Source organism: Dunckerocampus dactyliophorus, chromosome 3 (assembly GCF_027744805.1).
Source record: "Dunckerocampus dactyliophorus isolate RoL2022-P2 chromosome 3, RoL_Ddac_1.1, whole genome shotgun sequence".
NCBI classification, from domain to species: domain Eukaryota; kingdom Metazoa; phylum Chordata; class Actinopteri; order Syngnathiformes; family Syngnathidae; genus Dunckerocampus; species Dunckerocampus dactyliophorus.
Genome location: NC_072821.1, coordinates 16,080,460 through 16,094,872, shown reverse-complemented (window position 1 = coordinate 16,094,872; position 14,413 = coordinate 16,080,460). Strand labels below are relative to the sequence as shown.

The window sequence follows — 14,413 nt, the reverse complement described above, 5'->3', positions numbered from 1 at the left end:
AGTGCACTTAAATGACACAAACAATAGTGGGAACATATGATGTGAACCTTATGAATATGTGGAAAGGCTATTTATTATAAAGGAAGATAAGACAGCAAGCCGGTGCTGTGCTCACCAACACACTGGTTCCACTGGTAGTGCTGCAGGTACCCTTGTGGACAGCTGCACCGGTACCCACCCACTAAGTTTTGACAGCCATGCTGACATCTGTGGTTACCGTCACACTCGTCCATGTCTTTCGGATTCAAAGAACAACAAAGCATGTCAACGTTCTGTATTTGGTCAGCTGATATTGTGCCTTTCAGCTGTTTTCAGACCTTCACAGCTCTGTCCATTGGGGTCTAATGAGAAGCCCCGCTGGCAGTCGCAGTTGAAGCTCCCTGGAGTGTTCTGGCAAACACCGTTGGCACCGCATAGATTTGGGTCTGTTGCACATTCGTTGTTGTCTTCACAGAGAGAAGAAACGGTTCAGACAAAACAGAATACAAGGACTGAACAAATAGAAAATAATTCACTCACACACAACATTATGACCACTCACACAATTTATGGAGGTCCTACAGAAGTGCTATTAAAAATTCTACTTTTACAAACACAATATTGCTTAGTGTTTATTGACACACTCAGAGAGGTATTCATTAGAATTCATAATTGATATGTTTATTATTGTATTGGAAGTGGTGTAAACGTGTACTAATGGTAATGGTAGGCTACATGAGAAGGACAAAATATTAGAAACATGCATTTCTAATGCATTTTTCAGTTCCACACCATTGCAAACTATAATAACAATTTAAAATATACTCACTTCTATGTAAATGGATGATAGCATTACATCATAATTGCTGTGCCTTAAGGGATTTTTTTTTTTTAATGGTACAAATGTGTCAAAGTGAAGATACTATATGTTTTTGACCCACATTCAGATTAGGGATTGAGTTATAAACGCAAAAAATGAACAAATAAAACAGTGACCTTTGTTCTCAATGCATTATTATATACACATTATACTATTGTGGCGGATGGTGAATATTACATCAGGTGTTTGTCATAGTTTGAGTACCTTGCACTTGAGTGTGGGTGTAATACTTATTGACTCTATTTTGCTAGCAAACTTGACTGTGACAGATGAGAAATGAACTCTTCTCATGGCAGCTTAGAGGAGCTGATGCAATGTGAAGAACTACAGGGCCTATTTCAAGTTTTTATGTAGTCTATGAAAAGTGTCCATTTCAGTAATAATTGTGTTTGCTCCAATGTTCTGAGTCAATGACTTAAACAGGTGCTTTCTCCTGCTTTCCGTCTCTCCAATTTATTTTGTTTATAACGTGAATGACGGGCTACCGTATGTCATTAGCTTAGGGCTACAGTATTTCGCCCTACAATCAGGACTGAGAGCCTCTTGCCTCTGGTTGGATGTGAGGTCATGGGAGCTGCTTTATGTTCTGGAAAAGAGCTTGTGGTTGTCAGGACAATCCATTGCAGTGTTCCATAACAAAGACTCACTAAGCAGCACGACTACAAATGAGTATAGCCTAATAAGATGTGTTTGATATCCAACGTAGTTCATTAACTAAGACCATGACAGAGGCCGGTTTCAAAGGTATTTTATAAGAAAATAAAATCAGGAACGAACAAATTGCGTGCACACTGGACACAGGAAGTTCCGAGTGTGTGATGACTTAATATGTTTATCGAGCCCATTCCTTTTAGGTATACACGACAGCACTTCCCAAGACATAATATTTAGATGTGTCGTCAGTCCATGTTTTCCACGTGTTTATTTACCAATGCAGGCGGTGTGATGCTGGGTGAAGCCAGGTGGACACTTGCAGGTGAACCCACCGATGGTGTTCACGCACAAGAACTGACAGTTGTGCTGTTTTGTTGAACACTCATCCAAGTCTGGAACGGAAGGGGAGGTACAAAATCAGCTTGTCGTTATGATACAGTTAAATACAGATGAGATAAACTGTGAAGACTGATGAATAAAATTGGTTAGGCTCATAAACAAGCCTGATAAACACAGGCTCTGAATGCAGTATATGAATAAGGCCACAGTCTCGTAACAATGAGCTTAATGCTAGGAGAGGGCCAGGTCTACTCAGCATTATTGGAAAGACAAAATGAAAACTTAGTCAAGTAAGGGCAGCTGTAAAGAAATCTGTTGTTAAATAATTCTTTTGTGCTGTGTATGTGCGCGTGTGTGTCACCTCTGCAGCTCTTCCCATCTTCCTGTAGGATGTATCCACGGGGGCAGGAACAAAGATAGCCTCCCTCTGTGTTCTTACAGATAAAGTTACAAGGCTTTGGTGCCTGTATGCACTCATCCACATCTGCAATGAAACATGAGAGTGAGACAGTGTTTGATCTTTTAAGCAACAATTCCATGTGAACGGATGATGAGATGGACAGACTCAGGCAGTGTGTTGCATGTGGGCAATCTAACAGTGTGGTTTCAGCCCTTTACAAGGTAGCAGGAATGGGAACAGGAGGTAGGCACGGCAGTAGACGAGTCCATAAAGTGTGAAATGCAGGCTTACCCACACACTGAGTGCCGGTGATGTCTGCGGTGTAGCCAGATTTGCAGGTGCAGCTGTATGAGCCTATTGCATTGATACACTGGCCATTCTTGCACAAGTTCCCCATCACACGACACTCGTCAATATCTGCACAAAAATAGTTCACATCGATAAACTGAATTACATAAGACTTAATGAATAACTGTGGTTTCATGTCCCGGTACCTTGCAGGGACAATTTAATGAAACACAACATTTAGTGGCATCAGTACATGCTATGACAAGTAAAAATGCAAAAAAATAGTTAAATGCACATGTTTTTTTTGTAGAACCACTGATCTCAGTAAAGTTCATTTTTTTTGTTTTTTTGGCTTGTCTGCTGGCTGTACTGATACAAATTGTGTACAAGCTTGCTATTGTAAGTAATACACGGGATTAAGTAGTATTTAAGAAGAAAAAGGTGTATTGTCACAAGAACAAATTTGTAATTATACAAGAAAAATAAAAGAGGAGCAGAGGTCATCTGCCTCAAGATCACCTGGCCTAAGCATCCATTAAAATCCACTGAGATCCAAAGAAAAAAAAGACATCCCTTGCCATTACAAAGAACTACTAGTATTTGTAAAGTGCATTGGTTTATGTTTGTTGATTTATTCCTAATATCACACACAAATACTTAATTTACACCCAAATCGCTGTAGAGGGAAGATACCTCTGCCATCTGTGGTGAAACCAGGTCCCAGGGGACACATTTTCTTGAAGTGGGTGGTCCCAGGGAGGGGGCAAAGCTCACAGTTGTTGCCCCAGCCCCTGCCTCCATCACAGCAACACTCGGACTTGGTCACCATGTTCCTGTTACTGGATGTCATCTGACACAGAGTTGTCAGAACTTCAGTGAAACAGAAGCCCTCGCGGTTATCTAGACGTCGGGAGAGGAAGGGAACGTGAGAGCGAGACAAACCATCACACAGGCGAACAAAAAAGAGGTGGCTAAAGGGAAGCAGACAAAACCACCCAGACAGGACCAGACGTGAGGCGATAACCCATACAGCTCTATCACTAATGCCTGTCAGGGGCGAGATAGCGACTGAGTCTCAGTTTCCCTGGAGCTTTTCTCACAGGCTTCAGTACATCACGTTGAATCTGAGTTATATATTTAGATCCGGGAGGAAGCCTGTGAACAGAGATGCTTTCCTCTATCTTGACAGTTACAAACACAAGGTTATTAACAAGATAGTAGACTGCCACGGACTGGGTGAAGTCTCCTTGAAATATGAAGTACTTTTTCCCATTTTCACCCGCATCTCTGTTCAAACGTGACTGCCAATTTTAAAAAAAGAGGTGAAGAGCTGAATAGGTGAGTACTGAACACATACCGATACATTCTGTCTGTGTGGGGTTCGAGATGAATCCCTGGTCACATCTGCAGCGATAGCTTCCCACTGTGTTCTCACAACGGCCATTCTTACAGATGCCCGGTTTGGCTGTACATTCATTCAGATCTAAAGCAGACAGGCACAAATACGTGAGCAATGTAGGAAAAACATACTAATATTGTCGGTAAAGATACAATCCATCCATCCATCCATCTTGTTTGCCGCTCATCCTCACTATGGTCATGGGTATGCTAAAGCCTATCCCAGCTGACTATGGCGAGAAGCGGGATACATCCTGGACTGGTTGACAGTCAATAGCACGATACAATACATATTTTACAAATATAATAATGCTTAGAATTGACATGTATTCAGTGAACAATATGTGTAATTGTGGTTGTAGTTTGCAGTGGTGTAGAACTGCATTCTGTGTATATTATCATCTTTAGCCTGTGTCAACTTTGAATACTATTAGCTGTTTTCTTAGACACACAACAGAATATTAACATCCCAATTCGTTTTTTTTTTTCTCCAGAGTTACAATCCATTGCTTTCAAGAGCAATAACAACGTCAAAACGCAAATACAGTTACATACGGTCGAGTCTGTTTATGAATTGGTGAAATGAATGAAATTTCATTTGTTGTGTTGTTTTAGCTAGACTTAGAAGACACATTAAGGGATAAGACAATGATTTTTAAAAAATTGCTACAGTGGAACCTTGGTTAGCATTAATTCTTACTAAAAGGTCCGAAACTCTAACTGAAACGGACGCTAACCAAATCCATTTTTCCGATAAGAAATAATGTAAATCCAATTCATTCGTTCCAGAAAGCCAAAACACAAATTAAAGTTTTACATGCAGAAAGCAAATGAAAATGCATAGTGCATATAAATTATGAATGAAAGGGATAAATGAACACTTAAGGTTACTTTCACCTTCATTGAAGACGTTCATTGAAGACAATGTGGCAGTGAGATCAACAAAGATACCAACAAAGAAAAAATATAACAAAGATAAAGCTGGTTGATCTCGCTGCCACATAGTGTCTTTGGGAGCAGTCACGTCTTCAATGAAGGTAAAAGTAAACTTAAATGTATTTATCCCTTTCATTCATCAATTATATGCAATTAGAATTGTTTTATGCATGTAAAACTATAATTCTTAAACTATAAAAGCCTGTTTTATGTTAACATTTTTGAGATTCTACCGCTGACGACATCACACGACATAGCTGGTTTCCTTGTAGTGTCAAGCTAATAAGATGCTAACGAGGACAATTTGTGATAAGAAATACACCAAGAACACAGTTGGACTCACAAAGTGTATCAACAACACAAAAAAGACACGCGCCATATTGTACACTAAACGGAGAATGTACAAACCGAGTCAAAATTGTGCCGTCAATTTTCGACGTTAACTGAAAAACATGGTAACGCGGACGCTAACTGAGGTTCCACTGTAATTTCATTATTTTGACATTCAAATTCTTTCTCAATGCAGACATCATCATCATGGAATGAATCAGTCAAAGTCAGCTGGGACTGACTCCAGCTCCAGCACACCCCTGCAATCCTCGTGAGGAAAAGCGGCATATAAAATGGATGTATGGATAATTTTCAAGCCTGCTAGGCTAACTTCAGTTTAAAGGCAAAATGAATTTATATTTTTGCTCCTATAGTGAGCGAGCAAACAGAAAAACACAAAATATGGTCCGCGGAGTAGGGCAGGCTCAAACTGTAATATGTTCTCACTGTGTCACACTTTGAAAACATTCGCATTAGGTTATGCTAGAAGTTACCAAATTTTATCAGAAAGGTGCAAAAAGTTACATTTCCTTGAAAAATACTACTATATCTTACCACAACTTCCTAAATTAGTCTTTCATCATTTACAGCCAAAATATACCCATTCAACATATAATGCTATGATACAGAATGTTGAGAAATAAGTACATTAGTAACAGTATGGTTTTAGTTGCTGGTACACAGTACAATGTAGCCTACCCATGCAGCCATCTCCACCCGGGTGGCGTGTGTATCCAGGTGAGCAGATGCACATATATGTACCAATGAGGTTCTTGCAGGTCATGCCTCTACTGGCGCAATCATCTATACCATCCTCGCATTCATTCTGGTCTGCAAGACAAACAAAATATTAAGTATTAAGTATAACAACCAAAAGAATTACAGTAAGCATGGATGTGCATCATGTACAGCACAAGGCAGATTGACACATCCCCATAGCACAAGCTAAACCGCTAAATACAATTCAGACCGTTGTAGTGCATATAAATTAGCAAGCGAGTCGGTGGTCTGTTTGGATCTGTAATATAAACAATGACGCTATCAGACACTGAGAGGTTCCGTCTGTCTCAGTGCTTCCTTCCAAATACAACGTTGCTATGGTGAGCAATGCCTTCTGAGAAAGCGGAGGTGTAAACAGTCACTTGTACAGTTACAGTTTGTGTTTTAACTTCCCCCAAGACGGCGGAGAGGGATGGGGATAGTATGTTATGTAACTTTATGAGGGGCCATTATTCCTACTGTATGTGTGGCACTTTGCTTCAGACTTTTCAAGTAAATGGAATATGACTAAGAGCGCTAATGAGTCACTGAGTTAGGGTACCTTTACACATCCTCTTATCCTCACGCAGCACGTAGCCTGTGGGACATTTACACTCATAGGAGCCCACTACGTTAACACAGCGAAATGCGCACAGCAGAGGATTCTGGGCACACTCATTGATGTCTGGGAACAAAGCACAAAAAGTCACAGAAGTCCACAAGTGCAAAGTCTGAGATAAACGTAGAGTTCATTTCACATACCTTCGCAGGACATCATCGGGCCGGGCTCAAAGCCGTCATCACATGCACACTCAAACCCTCCGATCACATTCGTACATGTGCCATTTCCACAGGGGTTACCAATGTCACACTCATCAGTGTCTAGAAAGGAAAGTAACACATTCATGTATGCTAAATACACACATAATAAAGAATGAGAGCAACAGAGTTGGATGAGGGGCACTCACCTACACAGGTGACTCCGCTGATGTCGAGTCTGTACCCCATTGGACATTCACAGCGGAAAGAACCGTCCGTGTTGATGCACTGGCCATTAATGCAAGGGTCATTGAGGCATTCGTCAATGTCTACAAGTAAAAAAAAGTTAATTTGATGTCACAGGAGTAGCTGAGGAGAAATATTCATGGTAGAAGAACACATACCTTTTGTGACCTCATCGAGCCGTTGATATCCCTTATTTTTACAGAGAAGGCGATACGTCTCTGGAATATTACATTGCAAAAGTGATTAACACCCAAAAAATCTCTTGTAATAATTCCTGGATTTGTGAGTTTTTGCCTGTTGGATGAAGGCAAACATACCCTCTCCAGTGCCAGGGCAGATTTCACAGGGATCTCCCCAGCCTTGACCCGGCATTCCAGTGCAGCAACATTCTTCCTTGGAAGTATTCTGAGGCTTTGGAACTTGACAGCGCCCATTTTCAAACTTTGTGTAGCAGTAGTTGATACGTTCATCTTCGGGGGAACACAAAAAAAAAAAAACAGCAAAGAAAAATTTGAGAAATAACAGCACAAACTACTGATAATACAATGTTGAATGCATTCTCTCAGCACAAAGACAAAGCGAACCTGGGTCTATTAAAAGGTAAAACCTCACTTACCAGCATTTTTACTGCCTATCAATGCTTAATTAAAGCATAATTATATCTGCCAAGAGAGTTTTGATTGCCATGTATATGTTGACTAGGCAAAAACTACACTTTAATTTGAAGGGGTGGAGCACAGGTCATGGTAGAACACGTTACACTTTGATGGGGATCTGGATAAAAGTGTGGACACAGGATTGAGTTACTATGCTGTTGATAGAACAATCCACCGTGTCCAAAATTGTAAAAATGCTATGCTTGTTCAAGAACTAGTCTGCCAGTCAAGTTTTAAGTTAATAGAGGAGCAGCAATGACAAGTGTGTTATTATTCCTTAAAGGCTAAATACAACTTTAACAAAGTTTGGGACATAGGAGATTGGCTAATCATTGAATCTCTTGCGAATAATCAGCGTCGCTGAGTCAGTCTCTCTGCTTCTGAGGATTGTGAAGACTTGTTCTTCCAGGCTCTTATGTGTAATTCGAAGCACATGGTCGCACTGTAGCTGTGGCCTTCACTGAACTCTCCACAAATAAGCACTCTGACCACGACAGATTGCACACACATGTGGACACACCTGGCAAGGACATGGACACCTGGTGGTGTGTGGACAATGTCTTAGTGGGTCACGTTACTTTTGTCCACAAAAATGATTCTGCATTGGCAAATGGTTCCATGTGTACTGCCATAAAAGGCTCAGTTTTGATTGGCACCATCATAGAGATATTCATTTAACAGTAAGTGTAACAGGGAGTGTGTCTGCCCATAATCACACGTCTACTCTGTAAACAAATGAAGTGCAGCCCAGCCTTTGATAAGCGGGAGTCATGGCTAGCGATACTGCCAAGGAGAAGTCAGAACTACAAAGTTGCTAAAGTCTCCTGTTTGGGAACACTTCACCTAATGAAACACGTGTAAGGACAAAACCAAGCGGATAAGACGAAAGCAGTGTGCCGGCATTTTTCAGTACAGATCTGGAAGCTACAAATAAAATTATATTTATTAAATTATTAATTAAATTATTTGTTAATACTTTAATTATTTTCACTTATTGGATAATTACCCACCAGCAGTTTGTCATTTTTTAGGTTTTATTGTAAAATACATTAAAGGGGTTAACACACACGCTAAGCATATTGTTCCCTTACTGTACTGAAAATGTACTGAAAATGAACCAAACTCCGACATTAAAACAAGGTATGTACAGAACCGTGGTTATGGCGTACAATGACTCCCCTTTCGTTTCATATGTTAAGTGTGCCCGATGAGGGAACATTAGCACAAGGTTCATAGACAAGACAAATGCATGCTAAAGTGCAATGTAAATTTCTATTAACAGATCAGCCCTGAAATGAAATGGATTCATCCTCGACCAGTGTTTTACCAATCCAAAAAAAACTTCATGAAAATCTTCTTGGTCGTATTTTTTCATCACGACTTCAAGTCAATGTAATTGTAATTGATGGCTTTTGGCCACAGAAAAATGTGTTTATTTTCATTGGCATGGTATGTAAAACTAGCTGTCATAGTTTTCTCCATCCTTTGCATGTCAATCATCGTTTTGTCGAAAAGCGAGTCTTAAACAAGTGTGACAGGATTTGTCCTTGATCTCATTTATTGCCCATATTTCTCACCCTCCACCCAGCTCCTCTAATTCAACCCCCACCCTTCAGCCAAGCACTTTCGACACTAGGGACAGGGGCGAAACGCAAACTTTAATCCACCTCTTCTGAACAAATGATGTCATCACTTGAGTGTTTGAGAGGGAACTCCCTACCAGTGGACTCAGCACGCCCCCACCCAACCACAAAACACGCACATGTAGTACATAAACACACACATACACAAGTGAGGAGATGTAAAAGTGATCGGTTCAGAATCACCCTAGCGGCCACAGAGCTAGCAGGGACACTGAGTGCTTTCTTGGCACAGGAGGATGAACATACACAGATGCAATCACGCACTTCATCTATAAGATAGTCTTGTTTCTGTCACATACTTACCAAAACATCTGCGTCCAGATGTAGACAGCTTGAAGCCCTCAGGACATAAGCAGGTGAAGCTTCCCTCGGTGTTGGAACAAGTTCCAAATGTACACATCTCAGGCGACTGCGAACACTCATCAATATCTGGCAAATAAAGAAAACAAAATCATAACGTATATAGAAATTCCCCCATGGGACCCTTTTCTTGATCTACAGTCAGGGCTTCATTGTCAAAGCAGTGAGGTCAATTAATCACAGCTTATTAAAATGTGATATGTGAACACAACATTGCAGGGGAATAACCTCGCTGTCGTGCGTTCAGCCATCACAATGACCAGCTGCTGCTGTTACTGATGTTAAGAATTCAGTGCTGTTCCTCCCTGCTTCCAGGAACAGAGCCCTTAACAGGAATGTGTCGAAGTCTGCCGAATATCTCTTCATCAGCACCACTACATAAACAATCCAAGCATTCTAGTTTGGGCCCACTCCCACATGTGAGACGTGGGAGAGAAATGAGACATGGATGAGGAGCAGTGCAGGCAGCACTCTACTCTCATCTTGTCCTGTTCTCACAAAAATCAAAAAGGCAGACAACTGCCACATGGGTGGTTATTGGTTTCATTAATGGATTTTTATATGGCAAAATGCCCTAATAATGCCCTGAATTGTTCAAAATGCTGATAACTAATCATTTACATTATGTTTAGGAGACCGTCTGGCATTATATTTGTGGGCGGCAGTGGCTTAGGCGTTAGAGTGGGTCGTCCAGAAACGACATACGGGTTGAAGACCGCTTCCTCCATCCCAGTCACCGCTTTTGTCTTCTTGGCCAAGACACTTCACCCACCTTGCCTCCAGTGCCAGTGCAATGTTTTGTGGTGGTCGGAAAGGCCGATGGCGCATACTGGCAGCCACATTTTCGTCAAGTCTACCCTGGGTAGCTGTGGCTACAGATGAAGATAACCACCACCAGTGTATGACTATGGAGTGGCACAGTAATGGCTTTTCACTGTAAACGCGCTTTGGGTATCTTGAAAGTAGCTGTAATAAATCCAATCCATTATCAATTATTATTGGTGCACACTCTACTAAGTGCTCTTGCTTGATAGTGTGTCATTGCAAGGGTTTGTGCTTTGTAAGGCAGTTTTAGTGATGCTAATATTGTGAGACAGTACTCCAGTTCAAATATAAAATGGTGCTCATTTGTATTAAGCTTGATGTTACCTTCACAGGTTTCCTCATGGAGATAATATCCAGGTGGGCAGACGCATCTGTATGAACCATCCAGATTCAGACAAGTTCCAGCTCCGCATGTGCCAGGGTTGACGGCACATTCATTTATATCTGAGAAGAAAAGCATAAGGGGCACAGTGTAAAACAAAACATACGGAACAAATGAACCAATGAAGGCTATTCCGTTTCTTACCCCCACACAGTCTGCCATCTTGCGTAAGTTCATAGCCGTCGTTGCAGACGCAGAAAAAGTTGCCCACGGTGTTCACACAATGCCCATTACGACACAGCCCCCTCTGGCTCGAACATTCATCAATGTCTAATCACATCGTAAACAGAGTTACAAATGACCACTAAATTCAAGCTTTAGTTCTCATGCTCTTTCCCAAGAAAGTGCATCTACCTATACAGTCACTGTTGTGTGAATTTTGGAAGCCTGGGTAGCAGAGACAGTTGTACGAGCCCACGGTGTTCTTACAGGTCCCGTTGCCGCAGGGTTGTCGCTCACACTCATCCACATCTGAAAACAGTTATTTCAATTTAAACAGGATAGCACTTTCTAACTCAGAAAAACAAAAGCAAGAAAGCACCATAACATCTTACCAACACACATTGACTGGTCCCTCGTTGTTTTAAATCCATTTGGGCAGATACAGCGATAGCTCCCCAGTGTATCAATGCACTGGCCAGGATTGCAAACGCCGGCGTTCTCATGACATTCATTGCGGTCTGAGAGACAAACAAATATATAATTGCTTTTTTTTTTTTTGAAAGAGGTGAGTGGAGAAAATAAGTTGTTATATTATCTCCCATTACAGTGGAACAATTATACACACCCCTGCGACCCCAGTTAGGATAAGCAGCATAGAAAATGGGTGGATGGATTATATAAGCCAAGTTACTGCAGAAAAACTAAATAGAAACAGTATTATTTTTTTTGCGTGGAATTAATATTATAATTAATGAATAATAATATACTATAATATATAATTAATATTTACCACTACCATGGCTTCCCAAAACCTGTTTTACCAGTACTTTAACATCCTTACTGAAACGTTAGGAGCCATCAGAAGCACCATAAGATGTGTGCGCTGCAACAGCCCTGCATTTGAAGTGTTCCTATGTGAAATAATAACAAAATATTTTGAAGGACATACTGTACCTAGACATTGTCCCGACTGAGGACTGAGGCGATATCCAGTTTTACACTCGCAGCGGTAGCTTCCTGGCAGGTTCAAGCAGGCTGCATTCTGCTGGCATAGTGGCCCATTCTGACACTCATCAATATCTGGCAGCAGAGGAAGAGGGGTTAGAGGCAGTCACCTTTGTCGAAGGATTTACAAGATAAAGTCAATCAAATTTTTACCTTCGCAAATCAGTAGCTTGTCGTTATAGATGAAACCGATGGGGCACTCACACCTGAAGCTACCAATCATATTGATGCACACTCCATTCTCACACACGCCTGGGATTTCTCTGCACTCGTCAATATCTAGCACATAAAGCAAGACATAGAATTTATACACATGAAAAAATCATTCACATTCGTCATTCAACTATTGTTACCAATGACTCGTCCGGTGGTGATGTCGATATAATATCCTTGTCTGTCACTGCCACACAGGACAGCAAACTCATCTGAAAGGACATGCAATTTAGTTTCAGTCTTTGTTTTAGTGTGTTAGTGCAGTATTGTGTGTGTATGTGTGTGTGTGTGTGTGTGTGTGTGAGATCTCACCGCTGCTGGGAAGAGGACACTGCTCACACGGTTTGTGCCATGCACGACCCATGTTGTAAGAGCAGCAGCACATCTTTTTGGTCATATTGAAGGTCAGTTCTCCATCACATGTCCCGTTGTCAGAATAAAAGTTCCTGTAACAGTAGCTCTTCCTCATATCTGTAAGGGGAAAGGTTAATTGGATCATTTTTGGATGCATGAGAACAAAACATACAAGGATCCTACATAACATAACAACTTACAACCTGCCTTGTCACTTGTATGGTGTGCAACAATAATATACACAGCTGAACTTGTTCAATGTGAGATTTCATATTAAATTGAAATATGCCATTGCGGGCGTACCCATGCAATTGTTGCCTCCATTGATTTGCATGTAGTCCGCTGGGCAGATGCAAGTGTAGTTTCCAATGGTATTGTAGCACTGGCCGGGCCCACAAATACCCGGACGCTCACATTCATTGATATCTGTACACAAAAAGATAATTTGATTTACATTAAATAACTCAAAAAATAAAGTTTATATGTCATGGCACCATCATTTTTAGCATCTATAAAGTTTCAACCTTAAAGTCACAAGGACTGGTTTAATACAGTATAATGAACACATATTTGCTTTACTTTCGAAGCTACTAATCAAGATGAAAAGATAAATTCCACAGCTATACCACATCTGTCTTCCATTTTTAAGACAGTTCACCTAGCTTAGCAATAAAACTGAATGTGCAGACAGTATTTCAGGGAATAAAAACGTGTATAAAAGGTCCAGGAGAATGATTTTGGATTTGTGAAAAACATTTGCGGTTCCAGAGTGAGTTGAGTGAAATCTGATCATTTGCGAGTCAGCATGGGCGGAGGCTGAAGATTACAATTTTGAATAAAACACGTATGATGGTCACACCTCTGTAGCCAGCTCTTCTTGGCTGCAAGTGGATAATGGCTGGAGGATACAATAGAAGTAACTCCCATAACATGGCAAAATCTTTGTTTAACATAGTCCATTTCATGTTGGCACCAGAACTTTAAAATGAAGAATGCATTGAGTTTTCTAAGTTCTTTGATTATGCTATGTTGTTACTGTGGGTGTCAACTTGAGTCCCTGCGGTATGTGTGTTTTAGCTGTTATAAATAGAAAAGATCAAAACAAAATACAACAGACATACTGGTCGACTTCAATGAAATTCTGAAATACGTAATTCAGTGTTTCAGTACTACTATACTGGTTCTGGTTGTTGTTGGCATTTCCTACTGTGGGTTTTATTTTAAAAAATCCAGTGAGTTGCAGTGTTGCCTCCAAGACAAATGTGCTTGGATGCCATAAAGGAATGACTCTAAATAAGTGGAACCCACTGCTCCAGTGTGTCATTACTGGTGTTGCTTGTTATGTTCACTACAGTAAAAAAAATGTTGTAAAATGTGAGGCATTTTAATGTAATTTAAATGTATATGTGCCCTTGCTTGCACTAAAGCTCAACTCCTGCCATTGAAACATAGAAAGACAAGACCAAAGAGATGTCTCTCTGTATATTCATATTCAGTGCATGTTCATTTAATACCTTCACAGACTCTGGTTTCTGGGTTGAGAGCAAAACCTCTTGGACATTCACACTGAAAGCTGCCAAATGTGTTGATGCACTCTCCTCCCTGGCACAACCCTGGCAGTTCCTGACACTCATTGATGTCTGTCAAATGGAGTAAAAAAAGTCACAATGAGAATGGGATTTGTATGCCAATTCATTCAAGCTCAAAAGATACATTGGTGTTTGACCTTCCAAGATGACAGTGATGGGGTTCGGTCTGAAGCCTTCTCCACCAGGACACAGGGTCTTATACTCGGCTGCAGGACACAATGGCAAATCACAAAAACCATCAACATTCACAAACTGT

The 14,413-nt window shown here is 40.8% G+C and overlaps 1 protein-coding gene across 1 annotated transcript in view; it reads right to left on the bottom strand.

Annotated features, from left to right (window-relative positions):
- The window catches only part of fbn1 (fibrillin 1), a 67,969-nt gene that overhangs the window by 4,079 nt on the left and 49,477 nt on the right, over positions 1-14,413 (bottom strand). Inside the window, exons 40-64 of the mRNA XM_054770468.1 lie at positions 14,295-14,363; positions 14,083-14,208; positions 12,872-12,994; positions 12,527-12,685; positions 12,355-12,426; positions 12,155-12,280; positions 11,951-12,076; positions 11,389-11,514; positions 11,189-11,305; positions 10,979-11,104; positions 10,777-10,896; positions 9,571-9,696; positions 7,286-7,438; positions 7,127-7,186; positions 6,932-7,051; positions 6,726-6,845; positions 6,526-6,648; positions 5,904-6,035; positions 3,898-4,023; positions 3,234-3,440; positions 2,544-2,669; positions 2,214-2,336; positions 1,789-1,905; positions 318-446; positions 116-235 (exon numbers count right to left, since the gene is read on the bottom strand). Of these exons, the coding sequence (XP_054626443.1) occupies positions 116-235; positions 318-446; positions 1,789-1,905; positions 2,214-2,336; positions 2,544-2,669; positions 3,234-3,440; positions 3,898-4,023; positions 5,904-6,035; positions 6,526-6,648; positions 6,726-6,845; positions 6,932-7,051; positions 7,127-7,186; positions 7,286-7,438; positions 9,571-9,696; positions 10,777-10,896; positions 10,979-11,104; positions 11,189-11,305; positions 11,389-11,514; positions 11,951-12,076; positions 12,155-12,280; positions 12,355-12,426; positions 12,527-12,685; positions 12,872-12,994; positions 14,083-14,208; positions 14,295-14,363 (3,072 nt within the window). The remainder of the gene's footprint in view (positions 1-115; positions 236-317; positions 447-1,788; positions 1,906-2,213; positions 2,337-2,543; positions 2,670-3,233; positions 3,441-3,897; positions 4,024-5,903; positions 6,036-6,525; positions 6,649-6,725; positions 6,846-6,931; positions 7,052-7,126; positions 7,187-7,285; positions 7,439-9,570; positions 9,697-10,776; positions 10,897-10,978; positions 11,105-11,188; positions 11,306-11,388; positions 11,515-11,950; positions 12,077-12,154; positions 12,281-12,354; positions 12,427-12,526; positions 12,686-12,871; positions 12,995-14,082; positions 14,209-14,294; positions 14,364-14,413) is intronic.